The 24,015-nt window shown below is 46.5% G+C and overlaps 1 protein-coding gene and 3 long non-coding RNA genes across 19 annotated transcripts in view; 3 read left to right on the top strand and 1 right to left on the bottom strand.

The window, feature by feature from the left end:
* LOC127916631 (cilia- and flagella-associated protein 47-like) overlaps window positions 1–16,549 on the top strand; it is a 55,257-nt gene extending 38,708 nt beyond the window's left edge. Inside the window, exons 17-25 of the mRNA XM_052498941.1 lie at window positions 1,466–1,570; window positions 4,919–5,075; window positions 6,180–6,263; window positions 6,405–6,558; window positions 6,677–7,491; window positions 12,979–13,159; window positions 14,412–14,573; window positions 14,757–14,925; window positions 16,257–16,549. Coding sequence (XP_052354901.1) covers window positions 1,466–1,570; window positions 4,919–5,075; window positions 6,180–6,263; window positions 6,405–6,558; window positions 6,677–7,491; window positions 12,979–13,159; window positions 14,412–14,573; window positions 14,757–14,925; window positions 16,257–16,469 — 2,040 coding nt within the window. The 3' untranslated portion in view covers window positions 16,470–16,549. The remainder of the gene's footprint in view (window positions 1–1,465; window positions 1,571–4,918; window positions 5,076–6,179; window positions 6,264–6,404; window positions 6,559–6,676; window positions 7,492–12,978; window positions 13,160–14,411; window positions 14,574–14,756; window positions 14,926–16,256) is intronic.
* On the top strand, window positions 2,321–4,408 carry LOC127916806 (uncharacterized). Of its 8 annotated transcripts, none has more exons than XR_008096106.1 (5): window positions 2,321–2,683; window positions 2,764–2,963; window positions 3,294–3,453; window positions 3,534–3,893; window positions 4,000–4,408. It is a non-coding gene; the product is annotated as an uncharacterized LOC127916806 (long non-coding RNA). The 8 variants fall into 8 exon arrangements; XR_008096111.1 differs by having other exon boundaries at window positions 2,321–2,563; window positions 2,644–2,963; XR_008096109.1 differs by having other exon boundaries at window positions 2,321–2,523; window positions 2,564–2,963.
* A 683-nt stretch (window positions 16,550–17,232) lies between the features above and the next one.
* Window positions 17,233–18,337, bottom strand: LOC127916804 (uncharacterized). Of its 2 annotated transcripts, none has more exons than XR_008096095.1 (5): window positions 18,132–18,337; window positions 17,877–18,005; window positions 17,662–17,833; window positions 17,447–17,618; window positions 17,233–17,274 (listed from the first exon to the last, which is right to left on the bottom strand). It is a non-coding gene; the product is annotated as an uncharacterized LOC127916804 (long non-coding RNA). The 2 variants fall into 2 exon arrangements; XR_008096096.1 differs by having other exon boundaries at window positions 17,266–17,317; window positions 17,404–17,618.
* Window positions 18,338–21,698: 3,361 nt separating this feature from the next.
* LOC127916805 (uncharacterized) lies at window positions 21,699–23,508 on the top strand. Of its 8 annotated transcripts, none has more exons than XR_008096100.1 (4): window positions 21,699–21,985; window positions 22,018–22,257; window positions 22,370–22,641; window positions 22,690–23,508. It is a non-coding gene; the product is annotated as an uncharacterized LOC127916805 (long non-coding RNA). The 8 variants fall into 8 exon arrangements; XR_008096103.1 differs by having other exon boundaries at window positions 22,370–22,433; window positions 22,562–23,508; XR_008096104.1 differs by having other exon boundaries at window positions 22,370–22,417; window positions 22,562–23,508.
* The last annotated feature ends 507 nt before the right edge of the window (window positions 23,509–24,015 follow it).

Below are 24,015 nucleotides of genomic sequence, written 5' to 3' on the forward strand. Positions count from 1 at the left end.
CCTGTCTATGTCTACCTGTCTATGTCTACCTGTCTATGTCTACCTGTCTATGTCTACCTGTCTATGTCTACCTGTCTATGTCTACCTGTCTATGTCTACCTGTCTATGTCTACCTGTCTATGTCTACCTGTCTATGTCTACCTGTCTATGTCTACCTGTCTATGTCTACCTGTCTATGTCTACCTGTCTATGTCTACCTGTCTATGTCTACCTGTCTATGTCTACCTGTCTATGTCTACCTGTCTATGTCTACCTGTCTATGTCTACCTGTCTATGTCTACCTGTCTATGTCTACCTGTCTATGTCTACCTGTCTATGTCTACCTGTCTATGTCTACCTGTCTATGTCTACCTGTCTATGTCTACCTGTCTATGTCTACCTGTCTATGTCTACCTGTCTATGTCTACCTGTCTATGTCTACCTGTCTATGTCTACCTGTCTATGTCTACCTGTCTATGTCTACCTGTCTATGTCTACCTGTCTATGTCTACCTGTCTATGTCTACCTGTCTATGTCTACCTGTCTATGTCTACCTGTCTATGTCTACCTGTCTATGTCTACCTGTCTATGTCTACCTGTCTATGTCTACCTGTCTATGTCTACCTGTCTATGTCTACCTGTCTATGTCTACCTGTCTATGTCTACCTGTCTATGTCTACCTGTCTATGTCTACCTGTCTATGTCTACCTGTCTATGTCTACCTGTCTATGTCTACCTGTCTATGTCTACCTGTCTATGTCTACCTGTCTATGTCTACCTGTCTATGTCTACCTGTCTATGTCTACCTGTCTATGTCTACCTGTCTATGTCTACCTGTCTATGTCTACCTGTCTATGTCTACCTGTCTATGTCTACCTGTCTATGTCTACCTGTCTATGTCTACCTGTCTATGTCTACCTGTCTATGTCTACCTGTCTATGTCTACCTGTCTATGTCTACCTGTCTATGTCTACCTGTCTATGTCTACCTGTCTATGTCTACCTGTCTATGTCTACCTGTCTATGTCTACCTGTCTATGTCTACCTGTCTATGTCTACCTGTCTATGTCTACCTGTCTATGTCTACCTGTCTATGTCTACCTGTCTATGTCTACCTGTCTATGTCTACCTGTCTATGTCTACCTGTCTATGTCTACCTGTCTATGTCTACCTGTCTATGTCTACCTGTCTATGTCTACCTGTCTATGTCTACCTGTCTATGTCTACCTGTCTATGTCTACCTGTCTATGTCTACCTGTCTATGTCTACCTGTCTATGTCTACCTGTCTATGTCTACCTGTCTATGTCTACCTGTCTATGTCTACCTGTCTATGTCTACCTGTCTATGTCTACCTGTCTATGTCTACCTGTCTATGTCTACCTGTCTATGTCTACCTGTCTATGTCTACCTGTCTATGTCTACCTGTCTATGTCTACCTGTCTATGTCTACCTGTCTATGTCTACCTGTCTATGTCTATCTCTCCAGCTCATCATAGCACCACACTCGTCCACCCAGGTTCCTGTCCGTTTCAGCCCATCAACCATCGGAGCTGGAAACCACACAGCCAAGATCTCCTTCACCTGCTCTCAGGTAAACAAACCTGTCTAACCCTAAACCACCTGTCTAACCCTAAACCACCTGTCTAACCCTAAATTATCTGTCTAACCCTAAACCACCTGTCTAACCCTAAACCACCTGTCTAACCCTAAACCACCTGTCTAACCCTAAACCACCTGTCTAACCCTAAACCACCTGTCTAACCCTAAACAAACCTGTCTAACCCTAAACCACCTGTCTAACCCTAAACCACCTGTCTAACCCTAAACCACCTGTCTAACCCTAAACCACCTGTCTAACCCTAAACCACCTGTCTAACCCTAAACCACCTGTCTAACCCTAAACCACCTGTCTAACCCTAAACCACCTGTCTAACCCTAAACCACCTGTCTAACCCTAAACCACCTGTCTAACCCTAAACCACCTGTCTAACCCTAAACCACCTGTCTAACCCTAAACCACCTGTCTAATCCTAAACCACCTGTCTAACCCTAAACCACCTGTCTAACCCTAAACCACCTGTCTAACCCTAAACCACCTGTCTAACCCTAAACCACCTGTCTAACCCTAAACCACCTGTCTAACCCTAAACCACCTGTCTAACCCTAAACCACCTGTCTAACCCTAAATCACATGTCTAACCCTAAATCACCTGTCTAACCCTAAACCACCTGTCTAACCCTAAACCACCTGTCTAACCCTAAACCACCTGTCTAACCCTAAACCACCTGTCTAACTCTAAACCACCTGTCTAACCCTAAATCACCTGTCTAACCTGTCTGGATAGGTATAACAGTGTAGTAGTGGATCTGAAGGGTCTGGATAGGTATAAACAGTGTAGTGGTAGATCTGAAGGGTCTGGATAGGTATAAACAGTGTAGTGGTAGATCTGAAGGGTCTGGATAGGTATAAACAGTGTAGTGGTAGATCTGAAGGGTCTGGATAGGTATAAACAGTGTAGTGGTAGATCTGAAGGGTCTGGATAGGTATAAACAGTGTAGTGGTGTATCTGAAGGGTCTGGATAGGTATAAACAGTGTAGTGGTAGATCTGAAGGGTCTGGATAGGTATAAACAGTGTAGTGGTAGATCTGAAGGGTCTGGATAGGTATAAACAGTGTAGTGGTGTATCTGAAGGGTCTGGATAGGTATAAACAGTGTAGTGGTAGATCTGAAGGGTCTGGATAGGTATAAACAGTGTAGTGGTAGATCTGAAGGGTCTGGATAGGTATAAACAGTGTAGTGGTAGATCTGAAGGGTCTGGATAGGTATAAACAGTGTAGTGGTGTATCTGAAGGGTCTGGATAGGTATAAACAGTGTAGTGGTAGATCTGAAGGGTCTGGATAGGTATAAACAGTGTAGTGGTGGATCTGAAGGGTCTGGATAGGTATAAACAGTGTAGTGGTGTATCTGAAGGGTCTGGATAGGTATAAACAGTGAAGGGTCTGGATAGGTATAAACAGTGTAGTGGTAGATCTGAAGGGTCTGGATAGGTATAAACAGTGAAGGGTCTGGATAGGTATAAACAGTGAAGGGTCTGGATAGGTATAAACAGTGAAGGGTCTGGATAGGTATAAACAGTGTAGTGGTAGATCTGAAGGGTCTGGATAGGTATAAACAGTGTAGTGGTAGATCTGAAGGGTCTGGATAGGTATAAACAGTGAAGGGTCTGGATAGGTATAAACAGTGTAGTGGTAGATCTGAAGGGTCTGGATAGGTATAAACAGTGTAGTGGTAGATCTGAAGGGTCTGGATAGGTATAAACAGTGTAGTGGTAGATCTGAAGGGTCTGGATAGGTATAAACAGTGTAGTGGTGTATCTGAAGGGTCTGGATAGGTATAAACAGTGTAGTGGTAGATCTGAAGGGTCTGGATAGGTATAAACAGTGTAGTGGTGTATCTGAAGGGTCTGGATAGGTATAAACAGTGTAGTGGTAGATCTGAAGGGTCTGGATAGGTATAAACAGTGTAGTGGTAGATCTGAAGGGTCTGGATAGGTATAAACAGTGTAGTGGTAGATCTGAAGGGTCTGGATAGGTATAAACAGTGTAGTGGTGTATCTGAAGGGTCTGGATAGGTATAAACAGTGTAGTGGTAGATCTGAAGGGTCTGGATAGGTATAAACAGTGTAGTGGTGTATCTGAAGGGTCTGGATAGGTATAAACAGTGTAGTGGTAGATCTGAAGGGTCTGGATAGGTATAAACAGTGTAGTGGTAGATCTGAAGGGTCTGGATAGGTATAAACAGTGTAGTGGTAGATCTGAAGGGTCTGGATAGGTATAAACAGTGTAGTGGTAGATCTGAAGGGTCTGGATAGGTATAAACAGTGTAGTGGTGGATCTGAAGGGTCTGGATAGGTATAAACAGTGTAGTGGTAGATCTGAAGGGTCTGGATAGGTATAAACAGTGAAGGGTCTGGATAGGTATAAACAGTGTAGTGGTAGATCTGAAGGGTCTGGATAGGTATAAACAGTGTAGTGGTAGATCTGAAGGGTCTGGATAGGTATAAACAGTGTAGTGGTAGATCTGAAGGGTCTGGATAGGTATAAACAGTGTAGTGGTGTATCTGAAGGGTCTGGATAGGTATAAACAGTGTAGTGGTAGATCTGAAGGGTCTGGATAGGTATAAACAGTGTAGTGGTAGATCTGAAGGGTCTGGATAGGTATAAACAGTGTAGTGGTAGATCTGAAGGGTCTGGATAGGTATAAACAGTGTAGTGGTAGATCTGAAGGGTCTGGATAGGTATAAACAGTGTAGTGGTAGATCTGAAGGGTCTGGATAGGTATAAACAGTGTAGTGGTAGATCTGAAGGGTCTGGATAGGTATAAACAGTGTAGTGGTAGATCTGAAGGGTCTGGATAGGTATAAACAGTGTAGTGGTAGTATCTGAAGGGTCTGGATAGATATAAACAGTGTAGTGGTAGATCTGGGGAAGAGGGGAAGAGGTAGGAAGGGTTGGAGGGTAAGGGGAAGAGGTAGGAAGGGTTGGAGGGAGAGGGGAAGAGGTAGGAAGGGTTGGAGGGTAAGGGGAAGAGGGGAAGGGTTGGAGGGTAAGGGGAAGAGGGGAAGGGTTGGAGGGGAAGGGGAAGAGGTAGGAAGGGTTGGAGGGTAAGGGGAAGCGGTAGGAAGGGTTGGAGAGAGAGGGGAAGAGATAGGAAGTGAATAAGGACTGTCTGATAGAGCAGTTGGATAAGGATGGACTCACAGTACAATGGTGTAAACAATGATTGTTGATGATTGCAAAGATTCATCAAAATCAATGACATTTTTCCACTATCCATGGTTCTGAATTCTCTGCTATTTCCACACGTAACTAGGTAACCAAAATGTAATTCCTCCATCTGTCAGCTGACAATGATTTAGTTGTTGTTGTCCTCCCAGTTGAAACACTGGAGCTTCCAGCTGTGTGGTGAAGGCCTGACCCCTGGGAGGATGGAGCCTCTGTCTGTAGCCTCCCCTGTGGGATCTCATTCCTCCATCATCCTCCCCTTCAGGAACCCTACTGAACACCCAGCCCTGCTGCACCTCAGACTCACAGGTCAAACACACACACTGGACACACACTGGACACACACTGGACATACACTGGACACACACTGGACACACACTGGACACACACTGGACACACACTGGACACACACTGGACACACACTGGACACACACTGGACATACACTGGACACACACTGGACACACACACTGGACACACACTGGACACACACTGGACACACACTGGACACACACTGGACACACACTGGACACACACACTGGACACACACTGGACATACACACTGGACATACACACTGGAAACACACTGGACACACACACACACACATACAGTGGGGCAAAAAAGTATTTTGTCAGCCACCAATTGTGCAAGTTCTCCCACTTAAAAAGATGACAGACAAAATGAGGAAAAAAATCCATAAAATCATATTGTAGGATTTTTTTAATTTACATTTTTTTTACCCCTTTTTTCTCCCCAATTTCGTGGTATCCAATTGTTGTAGTAGCTACTATCTTGTCTCATCGCTACAACTCCCGTACGGGCTCGGGAGAGACGAAGGTTGAAAGTCATGCGTCCTCCGATACACAACCCAACCAAGCCACACTGCTTCTTAACACAGCGCACCTCCAACCCAGAAGCCAGCCGCACCAATGTGTCAGAGGAAACACTGTGCACCTGGCAACCTTGGTTAGCATGCACAGGAGTCGCTGGTGCGCGATGAGACAAGGACATCCCTACCGGCCAAGCCCTCCCTAACCCGGACGACGCTAGGCCAATTGTGCGTCGCCCCACGGACCTCCCGGTCGCGGCCGGTTGCGACAGAGCCTGGGTGCGAACCCAGAGTCTCTGGTGGCACAGCTGGCGCTGCAGTACAGCGCCCTTAACCACTGCGCCACCCGGGAGGCCCACATTGTAGGATTTTTAATGAATTTATTTGCAAATTATGGTGGAAAATAATTATTACAGGCCTCTCTCATCTTTTTAAGTGGGAGAACTTGCACAATTGGTGTCTGACTAAATACTTTTTTGCCCCACTGTATACAGTATGCATGTACAGACATAGTCCTACCCCAGACACACAGGGAAACAGTCCTAGTAGAGACATGATGGTAGTAATGGTTCATTCTCCTATCAGACGAGGAACCCGGTCAGAAGAGATCAAGCCAGTCCTTCATCTGTGACAGGAAAGTGTTCTGCATCCCCCTCAAACAGACACAAGGTCAGTTCTTACACATCTCTGTGTCAAGCCTTACTTGAAAGGCATAGTTCCTCTGTTCTCCACGGTGTTAGCCTGAGTTTCAGCCTACATGTTAGATACACTAGTAAAGCTTGTCCCTCCCATCCTCCATGTTGGCTCCAGGTGTGCGTGTGTCTGCGGGGGCCAGTGTGGACATTCCTGTGGTGTTTGCCCCTGACTCCATGCAACTGCACCAGGCCTGGCTCCTGCTTCAGCTAGAGCCCCTCTTCAACCTCCCCTGCCTGGACTCACCACTCACCACGGCCCAGAGGGACAAGTCAGTACAGTGTGTGTGTGTGTGTGTGTGTGTGTGTGTGTGTGTGTGTGTGTGTGTGTGTGTGTGTGTGTGTGTGTGTGTGTGTGTGTGTGTGTAACAGGTGTTTCTCTGTGTACAGGTGTGTGGAGGTAGAGAAGGACCGGGTGCGTGTGCTCCGCTGGGTCTACCCCATCCATGGCATCCCAGAGGCCCCTCCTGAACCCTCTCGTCCAGCGGTGATAGAATGTGAGGCTCGCGGTCGAGTGGAGGAGAGAGTGGAGGTGCTGTTGACAGGATGTGTTCCTGGCTCCTCCGTCAGCAACACAGACACAACTCTCATCAGGGCCCCCTCCTCCATCAGCAACACAGACACAACTCTCATCAGGGCCCCCTCCTCCATCAGCAACACAGACACAACTCTCATCAGGGCCCCCTCCTCCATCAGCAACACAGACACAACTCTCATCAGGGCCCCCTCCTCCATCAGCAACACAGACACAACTCTCATCAGGGCCCCCTCCTCCATCAGCAGCACAGACACAACTCTCATCAGGGCCCCCTCCTCCATCAGCAACACAGACACAACTCTCATCAGGGCCCCCTCCTCCATCAGCAACACAGACACAACTCTCATCAGGGCCCCCTCCTCCATCAGCAACACAGACACAACTCTCATCAGGGCCCCCTCCTCCATCAGCAGCACAGACACAACTCTCATCAGGGCCCCCTCCTCCATCAGCAACACAGACACAACTCTCATCAGGGCCCCCTCCTCCATCAGCAACACAGACACAACTCTCATCAGGGCCCCCTCCTCCATCAGCAACACAGACACAACTCTCGTCAGGGCCCCCTCCTCCATCAGCAACACAGACACAACTCTCATCAGGGCCCCCTCCTCCATCAGCAACACAGACACAACTCTCATCAGGGCCCCCTCCTCCGGAACCTCAGGTGAGATCACATCAACTTCACTGGAAGTTAGGTTTGAAGTGAGTGTGTGTTGTCGTGTGTGGGCCTGTACCCTGAGAGTGTGTGGGCCTGTAGCCTGAGAGTCTGTGGGCCTGTACCCTGAGAGTGTGTGGGCCTGTACCCTGAGAGTGTGTGGCCTGTACCCTGAGAGTGTGTGGGCCTGTACCCTGAGAGTGTGTGTTGTCGTGTGTGGGCCTGTACCCTGAGAGTGTGTGTTGTCGTGTGTGGGCCTGTACCCTGAGAGTTTGTGTTGTCGTGTGTGGGCCTGTACACTGAGAGTGTGTGTTGTCGTGTGTGGGCCTGTACCCTGAGAGTGTGTGGGCCTGTACCCTGAGAGTGTGTGTTGTCGTGTGTGGGCCTGTACCCTGAGAGTGTGTGGGCCTGTACCCTGAGAGTGTGTGGGCCTGTACCCTGAGAGTGTGTGGGCCTGTACCCTGAGAGTGTGTGATGTGATTATGTAGCTAATTGTAATGCATGATTTCTGTCTCAACAGAGCATATCCAAGGTAACTTAGTCAGCTGACAATGTTCACAGTGTTCGTTAGCATAAAAATGCTAACTCTGGTTAAGTGAAGTCCACTTGTTCATAATCGTCACAATAATCTCCTGACAACACACACATCATCATTCTCCTTGTAGGATGTGTCTAATCTCCTGACAACACACACATCATCATTCTCCTTGTAGGATGTGTCTAATCTCCTGACAACACACACATCATCATTCTCCTTGTAGGATGTGTCTAATCTCCTGACAACACACACATCATCATTCTCCTTGTAGGATGTGTCTAATCTCCTGACAACACACACATCATCATTCTCCTTGTAGGATGTGTCTAATCTCCTGACAACACACACATCATCATTCTCCTTGTAGGATGTGTCTAATCTCCTGACAACACACACATCATCATTCTCCTTGTAGGATGTGTCTAATCTCCTGACAACACACACATCATCATTCTCCTTGTAGGATGTGTCTAATCTCCTGACAACACACACATCATCATCCTCCTTGTAGGATGTGTCTAATCTCCTGACAACACACACATCATCATTCTCCTTGTAGGATGTGTCTAATCTCCTGACAACACACACATCATCATTCTCCTTGTAGGATGTGTCTAATCTCCTGACAACACACACATCATCATTCTCCTTGTAGGATGTGTCTAATCTCCTGACAACACACACATCATCATTCTCCTTGTAGGATGTGTCTAATCTCCTGACAACACACACATCATCATTCTCCTTGTAGGATGTGTCTAATCTCCTGACAACACACACATCATCATTCTCCTTGTAGGATGTGTCTAATCTCCTGACAACACACACATCATCATTCTCCTTGTAGGATGTGTCTAATCTCCTGACAACACACACATCATCATTCTCCTTGTAGGATGTGTCTAATCTCCTGACAACACACACATCATCATTCTCCTTGTAGGATGTGTCTAATGACAACACACACATCATCATTCTCCTTGTAGGATGTGTCTAATCTCCTGACAACACACACATCATCATTCTCCTTGTAGGATGTGTCTAATCTCCTGTAGGACAACACACACATCATCATTCTCCTTGTAGGATGTGTCTAATCTCCTGACAACACACACATCATCATTCTCCTTGTAGGATGTGTCTAATCTCCTGACAACACACACATCATCATTCTCCTTGTAGGATGTGTCTAATCTCCTGACAACACACACATCATCATTCTCCTTGTAGGATGTGTCTAATCTCCTGACAACACACACATCATCATTCTCCTTGTAGGATGTGTCTAATCTCCTGACAACACACACATCATCATTCTCCTTGTAGGATGTGTCTAATCTCCTGACAACACACACATCATCATTCTCCTTGTAGGATGTGTCTAATCTCCTGACAACACACACATCATCATTCTCCTTGTAGGATGTGTCTAATCTCCTGACAACACACACATCATCATTCTCCTTGTAGGATGTGTCTAATCTCCTGACAACACACACATCATCATTCTCCTTGTAGGATGTGTCTAATCTCCTGACAACACACACATCATCATTCTCCTTGTAGGATGTGTCTAATCTCCTGACAACACACACATCATCATTCTCCTTGTAGGATGTGTCTAATCTCCTGACAACACACACATCATCATTCTCCTTGTAGGATGTGTCTAATCTCCTGACAACACACACATCATCATTCTCCTTGTAGGATGTGTCTAATCTCCTGACAACACACACATCATCATTCTCCTTGTAGGATGTGTCTAATCTCCTGACAACACACACATCATCATTCTCCTTGTAGGATGTGTCTAATCTCCTGACAACACACACATCATCATTCTCCTTGTAGGATGTGTCTAATCTCCTGACATCACACACCATATTGCTGTTTTTACAAAGTCAGGGTGGATAGTGAGTGTGTGTGTCAAATCAAATACAATTGTATGTGTCACATGCTTGGTAAACAACAGGTGTAGACTAACAATGATATCATTAAGCAATAAGGCCCGAGGGGGTGTGGTATGTGGCCAATAGACCACTGCTACTGACGAATACGCTGCTACTGACGAATACGTGGATTCGGTGAGCGAGTTCATTAGAACGTGCGTTGAAGATGACGTTCCCATAGCAACGATTAAAACATTCCCAAACCAGAAACCGTGGATTGATGGCAGCATTCGCGTGAAACTGAAAGCCCGAACCACTGCTTCTAACCAGGGCAAGGTGACCGGAAACATGACCAAATACAAACAGTGTAACTATTCCCTCCACAAGGCAATCAAACAAGCTAAGTGTCAGTATAGAGACAAAGTAGAATCTCAATTCAACGGCTCAGGGTCTACAGTCAATCATGGACTACAAGAAGAAACCCAGGCCAGTCACGGACCAGGATGTCTTGCTCCCAGGCAGACTAAATAACTTTTTTTGCCCGCTTTGAGGACAACACCGTGCCACTGACACGGCCCGCAACTAAAACATGCGGACTCTCCTTCACTGCAGCCGACGTGAGGAAAACATTTAAACGTGTCAACCCTCGCAAGGCTGCAGGCCCAGACGGCATCCCCAGCCACGCCCTCAGAGCATGCGCAGACCAGCTGGCTGGTGTGTTTACGGACATATTTAATCAATCCTTATCCCAGTCTGCTGTTCCCACATGCTTCAAGAGGGCCACCATTGTCCCTGTTCCCAAGAAAGCTAAGATAACTGAGCTAAACGACTACCGCCCCGTAGCACTCACTTCCGTCATCATGAAGTGCTTTGAGAGACTAGTCAAGGACCATATCACCTCCACCCTACCTGACACCCTAGACCCACTCCAATTTGCTTACCGCCCAAATAGGTCCACAGACGATGCAATCTCTATCACACTGCACACTGCCCTAACCCACCTGGACAAGAGGAATACCTATGTGAGAATGCTGTTCATCGACTACAGCTCGGCATTTAACACCATAGTGCCCTCCAAGCTCATCATCAAGCTTGAGACCCTGGGTCTCGACCCCGCCCTGTGCAACTGGGTACTGGACTTCCTGACGGGCTGCCCCCGGGTGGTGAGGGTAGACAACAACATTTCCACCCCACTGATCCTCAACACTGGGGCCCCACAAGGGTGCGTTCTGAGCCCTCTCCTGTACTCCCTGTTCACCCATGACTGCGTGGCCACGCACGCCTCCAACTCAATCATCAAGTTTGCGGACGACACAACAGTGGTAGGCTTGATTACCAACAACGATGAGACGGCCTACAGGGAGGAGGTGAGGGCCCTCGGAGTGTGGTGTCAGGAAAATAACCTCACACTCAACGTCAACAAAACTAAGGAGATGATTGTGGACTTCAGGAAACAGCAGAGGGAACACCACCCTATCCACATTGATGGAACAGTAGTGGAGAGGGTAGTAAGTTTTAAGTTCCTCAGCGTACACATCACAGACAAACTGAATTGGTCCACCCACACAGACAGCATCGTGAAGAAGGCGCAGCAGCGCCTCTTCAACCTCAGGAGGCTGAAGAAATTTGGCTTGTCACCAAAAGCACTCACAAACTTCTACAGATGCACAATCGAGAGCATCCTGTCGGGCTGTATCACCGCCTGGTACGCAACTGCTCCGCCCACAACCGTAAGGGCTCCAGAGGGTAGTGAGGTCTGCACAACGCATCACCGGGGGCAAACTACCTGCCCTCCAGGACACCTACACCACCCGATGTCACAGGAAGGCCATAAAGATCATCAAGGACAACAACCACCCGAGCCACTGCCTGTTCACCCTGCTATCATCCAGAAGGCGAGGTCAGTACAGGTGCATCAAAGCTGGGACCGAGAGACTGAAAAACAGCATCTATCTCAAGGCCATGAGACTGTTAAACAGCCACCACTAACATTGAGTGGCTGCTGCCAACACACTGACTCAACTCCAGCCACTTTAATAATGGGAATTGATCGGAAATGATGTAAAATATATCACTAGCCACTTTAAACAATGCTACCAAATATAATGTTTACATACCCTACATTATTAATCTCATATGTATATGTATATACTGTACTCTATATCATCTACTGCATCTTTATGTAATACATGTATCACTTGCCACTTTAACTATGCCACTTTGTTTACATACTCATCTCATATGTATATACTGTACTCGATAGCATCTACTGTATCTTGCCTATGCTGCTCTGTACCATCACTCATTCATATATCTTTATGTACATATTCTTATCCCCTTACACTTGTGTCTATAAGGTAGTAGTTTTGGAATTGTTAGCTAGATTACTTGTTGGTTATTACTGCATTGTGGGAATTAGAAGCACAAGCATTTCGCTACACTTGCACACTTGCATTAACATCTGCTAACCATGTGTATGTGACAAATAAAATTTGATTTGATTTGATTTGCTAAGTGCTGTTCTTAGGCACATCTCAATGCAGAGTGCCTGAATACAGCCTTTAGCCGTGGTATATTGGCCATATACCACAAACCCCCAGGTGCCTTATTGATATTATAAACTGGTTACCAACGTAATTAGAGCAGTAAAAATACATGTTTTATCATCTCCGTGGTAAACGGTCTGATATACCACGGCTGTCAGACAACTTGGCTATTTACACAGAGTACCAGTACTGAGTCAATGATAACTTGGCTGTTTACACAGAGTATCAGTACTGAGTCAATGATAACTTGGCTGTTTACACAGAGTATCAGTACTGAGTCAATGATAACTTGGCTGCATACACAGAGTATCAGTACTGAGTCAATGATAACTTGGCTATTTACACAGAGTATCAGTACTGAGTCAATGATAACTTGGCTGTATACACAGAGTATCAGTACTGAGTCAATGATAACTTGGCTGTATACACAGAGTACCAGAACTGAGTCAATGATAACTTGGCTGTATACACAGAGTACCAGAACTGAGTCTGTGTGTGTGTGTGTCCGTCCATGTGTTAGCAGCAGGCTTCAGGCTGGTTCTAGAAGACTTCCTATGTGAGGTGTGTTATAACAGTGATGCTGAGCGGTCCCAGCTGGAGGGCTGTGTAACCCTGTCTCTACTGAACTGTCACCGAGACCCCCACTCTGGCATCGTCTCTCTCACCATCAACCTCATCTTCACCCCTTACAAACCTCTCAGGTAACGGACATACATCACATAGACACACACACACACACACACACACACACACACACACACACACACACACACACACACACACACACACACACACACACACACACACACACACACACACACACACACACACACACACACACACACACAAATGTGCGCATATTACACACACACAAACGCATGCATATCACACACACACTGGCTCTCAGCTCTGCACCTTCTAGAAATCCAGGTAGCAGACTAACATCTGATAAAGTGCATTACTTATAAATAATTACTCTTCAGAGACTGTATCTATTTGTGTTCCCCTCTCCCTCTCCTCCTCTATCTTCCTCCTCCCCCTCTCCCCTCCACTCCCCTATCCTCTTCCCCTCACCCTGTCCCCTCCTCTACCGTCCTCTCTCCTCCCCCTCTCTTCTCCACTCCTCTCCCCTCCTCTCTTCTCCACTCCTCTCCCCTCCCCTCCCTTCCTCTTCCCTCCCCTCCTCTCTTCTCCCCTCCTCTCTTTTCCTCTCTTCTCCCCTCCTCTCTTTTCCTCTCTTCTCCCCTCCTCCTCTCTTCTCCACTCCTCTCTTCTCCCCTCCTTTCTTCTCTCCTCTTCTCTTCTCTTCTCCCATCCCCCCCTCCCCTCCTCTCTTCTCCCCTCCCCTCCTCTCCCCTCCCCTCCTCTTCTCTCCCCTCCTCTCTTCTCCCCTCCCCTCCTCTTCTCTCCCCTCCTCTATTCTCCCATCCCCTCCTCCCCTCCCCCCTCCTCTCTTCTCCCATCCCCTCCTCCCCTCCTCTCTTCTCCTCTCTTCTCCTCCTCTCTTCTCCCCTCTCCTCCTCTCGTCTCCCCTCCTCTCTTCTCCCATCCCCTCCTCCCCTCCTCTCTTCTCCTCTCTTCTCCCCTCTCCTCCTCTCTTCTCCCATCCCCTCCTCCCCTCCTCTCTTCTCCTCTCTTCTCCCCTCTCCTCCTCTCGTCTCCCCTCCTCTCTTCTCCTCTCTTCTCCCCTCCCCTCCTCTCTTCTCCCATCCCCTCCTCCCCTCCTCTCTTCTCCTCTCTTCTCCCCTCTCCTCCTCTCGTCTCCCCTCCTCTCTTCTCCTCTCTTCTCCCCTCTCCTCCTCTCTTCTCCCATCCCCTCCTCCCCTCCTCTCTTCTCCTCTCTTCTCCCCTCTCCTCCTCTCGTCTCCCCTCCTCTCTTCTCCCCTCTCCTCCTCTCGTCTCCCCTCCTCTCTTCTCCCATCCCCTCCTCCCCACCTCTCCTCCTCTCCCTAGGTGTTCAGCTGTGCTGGCGGTTCAGTGTTTGACAGGTGGGCTCTGGAAGTTTCCCATCAGCCTCATCTCCACCGAGCCGCAGGTTGATGACGTCATCCCCATTAACGCTGCAGGGCTACACAAGACCTCTGCTGTGGGCTTCAGACTGACCAGCCAGACCAGGTCAAGCTGTGTGTGTGTGTGTGTGTGTGTGTGTGTGTGTGTGTGTGTGTGTGTGTGTGTGTGTGTGTGTGTGTGTGTGTGTGTGTGTGTGTGTGTGTGTGTGTGTGTGTGTGTGTCTATGTGTGTGTGTTTCTCTGACACTTATCCTATCTATGTGTGTGTTCCTGCATGTCTATGTGGCAGGTACCCAGAGCCGTTCACAGCAGGGTTCCTGCCAGGTGGGGGCAGTGAGTTCCAGGTGTGTCCCTCCTCAGGTGAGCTCCTCCCAGTGGGGTCAGCCGGTACCCTCCTCACCGTCTCCTTCACCCCCTCCATGTACAGCAAGAGACACCACGCTACGCTGCTGGTCCAGGTATGTCTGGCTAGTAACACACTACACTCGTAGCTAAAAAAGGTGCTATCTAGAAGCTAAAAGGGCTCTTCGTTCCCATAGGAGAACCTCTGGAAGAACCCTTTTTGGTTCCAGGTAGAACCCTTTTGGGTTCCATATAGAAATAGGATTATATATAATATATAATAAATATATGCCATTTAGCAGACGCTTTTATCCAAAGCGACTTACAGTCATGTGTGCATACATTCTACGTAGGGTTCTTTCTACATAGGGTTCTTTCTACATAGGGTTCTTTCTACATAGGGTTCTTTCTACATAGGGTTCTTTCTACATAGGGTTCTTTCTACATAGGGTTCTTTCTACATAGGGTTCTTTCTACATAGGGTTCTTTCTACATAGGGTTCTTTCTATATAGAATCCAAAAGGGTTCTACCTGGAATCAAAAATGGTTCTACCTGGAACCAAAAAGGGTTCTCCTATGGGGAAAGCCAAAGAACCCTTTTGGAACTCTTTTTTCTAAGAGTGTAGTGTAAGGATCAGGGCAACAGATATAGACACACACACCTCACTGGTTGACAGATGCTCCCCCTCCCCCAGACAGCAGACACACACACCTCACTGTCCCTCCCCCAGACAGCAGACACACACACCTCACTGTCCCTCCCCCAGACAGCAGACACACACACCTCACTGTCCCTCCCCCAGACAGCAGACACACACACCTCACTGTCCCTCCCCCAGACAGCAGACACACACACCTCACTGTCCCTCCCCCAGACAGCAGACACACACACCTGGTTGACACACCTTACGATTTGACAGATGCTCCCCCTCCCCCAGACAGCAGACACACACACCTCACCTCACTGGTTGACAGATGCTCTCCCTCCCCAGACAGCAGACACACACACACACCTCACTATTTGACAGATGCTTGTCCCTCCCCCAGACAGCAGACACACACACCTCACTGGTTGACAGATGCTTCTCCCTCCCCCAGACAGCAGACACACACACCTCACTGATTGACAGCTGCTTGTCCCTCCCCAGACAGCAGACACACACACCTCACTGATTGACAGCTGCTTCTCTCTCCCCAGACAGCAGACACACACACCTCACTGATTGACAGCTGCTTGTCTCTCCTGCAGACAGCAGACACACACCTCACTGATTGACAGCTGCTTGTCCCTCCCCCAGACAGCAGACACACACACCTCACTGATTGACAGCTGCTTGTCTCTCCCCCAGACAGCAGACACACACCTCACTGATTGACAGCTGCTTGTCCCTCCCCCAGACAGCAGACACACACCTCACTGATTGACAGCTGCTTGTCTCTCCTGCAGACAGCAGACATGCAGTGGACGTACGAGGTGAAAGGAACCACGCCTGCTTACACCCCACCCCACTCTGCCTCCTCCAATGGGAACACCTCTTCCAGGGAAGTCCCTCCCACTGATGTCCGCCAGAGGAACTTTGTGTCCCGGAACCTTCATCTCCCAGCTGTGGCTAACTCCTCCCCCATCAAACACAGAGCCTCCGCCTCGCAGATCAGATAGAGAGATCATTCTCACACTACACCCCCACCCCATCCCTGTGTCATACAGGAGGGTTGAATAATTAAAGTGCCTGTACTTCACCTCGTTGTCATAATTAGATTTCTGTTGACCTCTGACCATATGGACATTCTTTTATGCCCTTGGCATGACTTTGGTGATGTTCTCAGTCTGTTCTCCAATGAGATGTGTGTGTTCATATGCATGTGGGGGTGAACTCCCTCTTGTCATCCAGGCCAGTGAACCAGGGGTCTTTCTCTCACCCTGAATTCCAAGACGGATGATCTCCCCTCTAATTACTTAGCCTGTCATTTAGTCTTCACTGGATGAAACAGACTCTGGTTTAGAGACAGAGAGAGAGAGAGACATTATCTCATTTATTTAGGCAGCATTAATATTCACTTGTATTGATTATATCAGAGCGTAGGTTTGGATTAGGGAACAGATTGATCCTGGATCGAGATTAGAAGGAAAACAGCTAAGTCCTTCTCTGAATAATAGACTTCAGCAGGACACAATATGGAGTCACATTGACATTCCGTATGGCTTCACACAAAACACACTTTATGATTGCTGAGTGTAGGCTACTATATTTGTCTGTTGTAAAGTCAAAAGTGATGAACATCTGGAGATTCTGGACCTGAGACTCTGTCCATTATCACGTGGTTCTGAACTCTACCTGAGACTGTCTCTGTCCATTATCACGTGGTACTGAACTCTACCTGAGACTGTCTCTGTCCATTATCACGTGGTACTGAACTCTATCTGAGACTGTCTCTGTCCATTATCACGTGGTACTGAACTCTACCTGAGACTGTCTCTGTCCATTATCACGTGGTACTGAACTCTACCTGAGACTGTCTCTGTCCATTATCATGTGGTACTGAACTCTACCTGAGACTGTCTCTGTCCATTATCATGTGGTACTGAACTCTACCTGAGACTGTCTCTGTCCATTATCACGTGGTTCTGAACTCTACCTGAGACTGTCTCTGTCCATTATCATGTGGTACTGAACTCTACCTGAGACTGTCTCTGTCCATTATCATGTGGTACTGAACTCTACCTGAGACTGTCTCTGTCCATTATCATGTGGTACTGAACTCTACCTGAGACTGTCTCTGTCCATTATCACGTGGTACTGAACTCTACCTGAGACTGACTCTGTCCATTATCACGTGGTACTGAACTCTACCTGAGACTGTCTCTGTCCATTATCACGTGGTTCTGAACTCTACCTGAGACTGTCTCTGTCCATTATCATGTGGTACTGAACTCTACCTGAGACTGTCTCTGTCCATTATCACGTGGTTCTGAACTCTACCTGAGACTGTCTCTGTCCATTATCATGTGGTACTGAACTCTACCTGACACTGTCTCTGTCCATTATCATGTGGTACTGAACTCTACCTGAGACTGTCTCTGTCCATTATCATGTGGTACTGAACTCTACTTCAGACTGTCTCTGTCCATTATCACATGGTACTGAACTCTACCTGAGACTGTCTCTGTCCATTATCATGTGGTACTGAACTCTACCTGAGACTGTCTCTGTCCATTATCACGTGGTACTGAACTCTATCCGAGACTGTCTCTGTCCATTATCTTGTGGAATTGAACTCTACCTGAGACTGTCTCTGTCCATTATCACGTGGTACTGAATACCTGAGACTGTCTCTGTCCATTATCATGTGGTACTGAACTCTACCTGAGACTGTCTCTGTCCATTATCACGTGGTACTGAACTCTACCTGAGACTGTCTCTGTCCATTATCTTGTGGTACTGAACTCTACCTGAGACTGTCTCTGTCCATTATCATGTGGTACTGACCTCTACCTGAGACTGTCTCTGTCCATTATGTGGTATTGAACTCTACCTGAGACTGTCTCTGTCCATTATGTGGTATTGAACTCTACCTGAGACTGTCTCTGTCCATTATGTGGTATTGAACTCAACCTGAGCAGAGAAGGGCCTGCTGTTGAGATCACAAGAGCAAAGTGGATGGTACCAGTGTATGGCTCTAGCTGACAGCTAGACAGGCTTCAGTTACAGACCTAGTTCAACCTGCACTAAACCAGCAGGCTGAACAAGGTTAGGGGGAACTCAGAGTTCCAAGTGTGTATATCACCCGTGAGAGAGATTAGCCAATCACGGCCGGGCACACACTCCCAACGAAGCAACTGTCTCGCTCTTTGATGTGAAATCTAATTAATGCTGCAAAGCCCCTCCCCTCGCAGTGAGTATCCCCTGCCGTAAATGACAGGGGAGAGAGCAGGAGAGACACAGAGACAGAGAGAGAGAGAGGGAGACACAGAGAGAGAGAAACAAGCAGCTCAACGTTCATCCTTCTCAGTTGAGCTCTCTTCTGTCTCTCTGTCTCCATGCACTGATGACTTCTGAAACCTCTTTTCTCTTTATCATCATGGGTCCTGCCTCACTGAGAGATATCCCTGGCTGTGTTTCATAAGTGTGTGTGTGTGTGTGTGTGTGTGTGTGTGTGTGTGTGTGTGTGTGTGTGTGTGTGTGTGTGTGTGTGTGCGTGCGTGCGTGCGTGCGTGTGCGTGCGTGCGTGCGTGTGTGTGTGTTGACTTGTTTTCATATCTTGTTTTCAGACCAGAATGTCCTGACAAGACAGGAAACGAATGTAAATTCTGAAAAGTCAGGACATTTTGCGTGTCCTGAAAAGTAACATTTTAATTTCAGGTTTAAGGGTTAGGTTTGTGGTTAAGGTTAGGAGTTAGGTTTAGGGTTAAGGTTAGGGTTAAGGTTAGGGGTAGTGTTAGGAGTTAGGTTTAGGGTTAAGGTTAGGGTTAAGGTTAGGGTTAGTGCTAGGAGTTAGGTTTAGGGTTTGGGGTTAAGGTTAGGGGTAGGGTAGGAGTTAGATTTAGGGTTAAGGTTAGGAGTTATGTTTAGGGTTTGGGGTTAGGGGTAGGAGTTAGGTTTAGGGTTAAGGTTAGGGTTAAGGTTAGGGGTAGTGTTAGGAGTTAGGTTTAGGGTTTGGGGTTAAGGTTAGGGGTAGGGTAGGAGTTAGATTTAGGGTTAAGGTTAGGGTTAAGGTTAGGGTTAGTGCTAGGAGTTAGGTTTAGGGTTTGGGGTTAAGGTTAGGGGTAGGGTAGGAGTTAGATTTAGGGTTAAGGTTAGGAGTTATGTTTAGGGTTTGGGGTTAGGGGTAGGAGTTAGGTTTAGGGTTTGGCTTAGGGTTAAAGTTGAACTGACAGCGTTCCAACTACTTTGCATCTATGAAACAGACCATCATAATATCAGTCAAAAATATAAAATTCCCAGTTTATGCTACAAACCAACTTAATATGAGGTTTTAAAAATAGATTATATTTGACTCAGCATTCCATGATGTACAGTAAGACATTGTTGGTAGAATAGATGGAGGCAGTTCTATGCATGATTCATATAATTCACCAGCACATGTGTTGATAGTCCAGAGGATATGACTATCAGGTTGTAACCCAGCTGGCCTGGTACGTGGTTTGCTGCCTCCATTTGGGATGCTCTGTTTCACTTTCAATGACTCAATATTTTAGACAATAACGAACCAATGTAACTAAGGGTGGGAATACAATCAATACAATCAAACTAGGGCAATGATCACAAGTCAGTCATAACCTGGCTAAAAGGCTAGCGTATCTATTTATGCAGCAAGCTAAAAACACAGAGCCTAACTTTAGCTAGCTAGCTGCTAGTTCGGCGGTCGACGTCCGGTTTTCTAGCCATCGCCGATCAACCTTTCATTTTTCCATTTGTTTTGTCTTGTTTTCCTACACACCTGGTTTCAATTCCCTCAGTATTAGACGTGTGTATAACCTGCTCTTCCCCACATGTCTGTGTGTGGAATTGTTTGTTGTTTCGTGTATGTGCACGATAGACTGGTCTGCGCTGGGTTATGTCAAACCCATATTGTGTTTAGGGTTCTTAGTGCCGTGGGTTATGTCAAACCCATATTGTGTTTAGGGTTCTTAGTGCCGTGGGTTATGTCAACCCATATTGTGTTTAGGGTTCTTAGTGCCGTGGGTTATGTCAAACCCATATTGTGTTTAGGGTTCTTAGTGCCGTGGGTTATGTCAAACCCATATTGTGTTTAGGGTTCTTAGTGCCGTGGGTTATGTCAACCCATATTGTGTTTAGGGTTCTTAGTGCCGTGGGTTATGTCAAACCCATATTGTGTTTAGGGTTCTTAGTGCCGTGGGTTATGTCAACCCATATTGTGTTTAGGGTTCTTAGTGCCGTGGGTTATGTCAAACCCATATTGTGTTTAGGGTTCTTAGTGCCGTGGGTTATGTCAAACCCATATTGTGTTTAGGGTTCTTAGTGCCGTGGGTTATGTCAAACCCATATTGTGTTTAGGGTTCTTAGTGCCCGTGGGTTATGTCAACCCATATTGTGTTTAGGGTTCTTAGTGCCGTGGGTTATGTCAACCCATATTGTGTTTAGGGTTCTTAGTGCCGTGGGTTTTTGTTCGCCGAAATAAAAGGCTCCTTTGTCTCCCCAACTTCTGCTCTCCTGCGTCTGACTCCCTTACAGCCAGTTACACATAATTAACAACGGTCAGATGAGACCAAAGTAGAGCTTTTTGGAAACCAACACCAGAGGTGGGATTGGTGTAGACAGAAAGATATCCATACAGAAAGTACCTCATCCCCACTGTGAAGTCTGGTGGTGGATCTTTGATGTTGTGGGGCTGTTTTTCTTCCAAAGGCGCTGGACCACTTGTGAGGATACATGGTATCATGGACTCCATCAAGTACCAGCAGATATTACATCTAAACCGGACTGCCTCTGCTAGGAAACTGGGCCGTGGTTGGATCTTCCAGCAGGACAATGATCCAAAGCACATCTCAAAATCAACACAGAAAGGTTTCACTGACCACAGAATCAAGGTGTTGCCATGGCCATCCCAGTCCCCTGACCTGAACCCCATTTAAAACCCACGTGATGAGCTGAAGAGGAGGGTCCACAGGCGTAGACCTGGGAATCTGAAGTATCTGGAGAGATTCTGTATGGAGGAATGGTCTCAGATCCCTGGCGGCAGGGTAGCCTAGTGGTTAGAGCGTTGGACTAGTAACCAGAAGGTTGCAAGTTCAAACCCCCGAGCTGACGAAGTACAAATCTGTCGTTCTGCCCCTGAACAGGCACTGCCCACTGTTCCTAGGCCGTCATTGAAAATAAGAATTTGTTCTTAACTGACTTGCCTAGTTAAATAAAGGTAAAATAAAAACTCATTATTATTCTACCTTTATTTCTACAAGGAAAATAGACTGAGACCAAGGTCTCTTTTACAGCTGGGCCCTGTGTATACATGTTTACACATACAGTTTAGGTACAATGATTAAGAAACTACACAAGACAAACAAAACCATCACAGATAACACAAACAAATACAGCAGCAGATTGTTACACTTACACATCGGTTATTCCCCTAACAGGTTATTCCCCTAACAGGTTATTCCCCTAACAGGTTGTTCCCCTAACAGGTTATTCCCCTAACAGGTTATTCCCCTAACAGGTTATTCCTCTAACAGCTTATTCCCCTAACAGGTTGTTCCCCTAACAGGTTATTCCCCTAACAGGTTGTTCCCCTAACAGGTTGTTCCCCTAACAGGTTATTCCCCTAACAGGTTGTTCCCCTAACAGGTTATTCCCCTAACAGGTTATTCCCCTAACAGGTTGTTCCCCTAACAGGTTGTTCCCCTAACAGGTTATTCCCCTAACAGGTTATTCCCCTAACAGGTTATTCCCCTAACAGGTTGTTCCCCTAACAGGTTGTTCCCCTAACAGGTTATTCCTGTAACAGGTTGTTCCCCTAACAGGTTATTCCTGTAACAGGTTGTTCCCCTAACAGGTTATTCCTCTAACAGGTTGTTCCCCTAACAGGTTATTCCTCTAACAGGTTGTTCCCCTAACAGGTTGTTCCCCTAACAGGTTGTTCCCCTAACAGGTTGTTCCCCTAACAGGTTATTCCCCTAACAGGTTATTCCCCTAACAGTTTATTCCCCTAACAGTTTATTCCCCTAACAGGTTATTCCCCTAACAGGTTGTTCCTCTAACAGGTTATTCCCCTAACAGGTTGTTCCTCTAACAGGTTATTCCTCTAACAGGTTGTTCCCCTAACAGGTTATTCCTCTAACAGGTTGTTCCCCTAACAGGTTGTTCCCCTAACAGGTTGTTCCCCTAACAGGTTGTTCCCCTAACAGGTTATTCCTCTAACAGGTTGTTCCCCTAACAGGTTATTCCTCTAACAGGTTGTTCCCCTAACAGGTTGTTCCCCTAACAGGTTATTCCTCTAACAGGTTATTCCCCTAACAGGTTATTCCCCTAACAGCACAATAACTTGCATTACCCAAAACTGTTACAAGCAATACAAAAATACATATCCTCCAATAAATATTTAAAATGGGCGACAGGGGGACAAGAGTCTCAATATTAAGTTTAGTCTGCAGACTATTCCATAGGCAAGGAGCGTAACAGGAAAAGGCAGCCATACCCAACTCTGTGGAAATCGCATAGGCCTCAAGTGTAATCCATGCTTGAGACCTGGTTTTAGGAATTCTAATTATAATATTGATGAGTGATGATAAATAAGAAGGTAGTTTATTCAGAGGTGCTTTATAGACAAACACGAGAGCATGTTGTTCTCGTCTCACGGACAGCGAAGTCCAACCCACATTTTGACATCAAACACAGTGGTGAGTTCTGTAGCTAGCACCCGTAATAAACATAAGTGCGCAATGATAAGTAGCATCCAGCGATTTAAGTGTTGATGCCATAGCATGCATGTAGATCATATCCCCATAATCTATAACAGACATAAAAGTAGCTTGCACAATTTGTCTTCTATTTGTAGAGAACAAACATGTCCTGTCTCTATAGAGGAAGCCTAGCTTGATTTTTAGCCATTTATAAAGTTTGTCAATTTGCATTTTAATAAACAGTTTATCATCCAACCATGTCCCTAACTATTTATATGCAGAGACTTGATTCATTCGAGGATCATCTAAGCTCGTAAGTGCAAGTGTATTTTCAACCAACGTTTTGAACCTATTAAAAATCATAAAATGTGTTTTTCTTTGCATTTAAAACAAGTTTCAGCTGTATAAAAGACCCTTTTAAAATCTGTCTCCAATAGTGATAATGCTTGGTCAGCCATTGAAGCGATAAGAGTACATGACAGTGTCATCAGCATATAAATGAATTTGACACTTATCTCATCACCGATATTGTTTAAGTAGAGAGTGAACAGTAATGGACCAAGTATAGAACCTTGTCGGGACCCCTTTAACCAACTCCAATGGCTCCGACTGGATGCCGTCGACTCTTAACAACCTGACTTCTATCCTTTAGATAGTCATGAAACCAACGACAGTCATCCGATCCCAGTCCTATTGACGATAGCTTACCCAAAAGTATTGCATGGTTTACAGTGTCAAAATTATAGGAGAAGACTCAGAGCTGTTATCTTGGCAAAGGGAGGTTACACAAAGTATTGAATGATGGGGTGCCAATAATTGTGGCACTCAGTGACTTTCAACGTGGCAC

This window comes from Oncorhynchus keta, chromosome 37, assembly GCF_023373465.1.
Source record: "Oncorhynchus keta strain PuntledgeMale-10-30-2019 chromosome 37, Oket_V2, whole genome shotgun sequence".
In the NCBI taxonomy this organism is placed as follows: domain Eukaryota; kingdom Metazoa; phylum Chordata; class Actinopteri; order Salmoniformes; family Salmonidae; genus Oncorhynchus; species Oncorhynchus keta.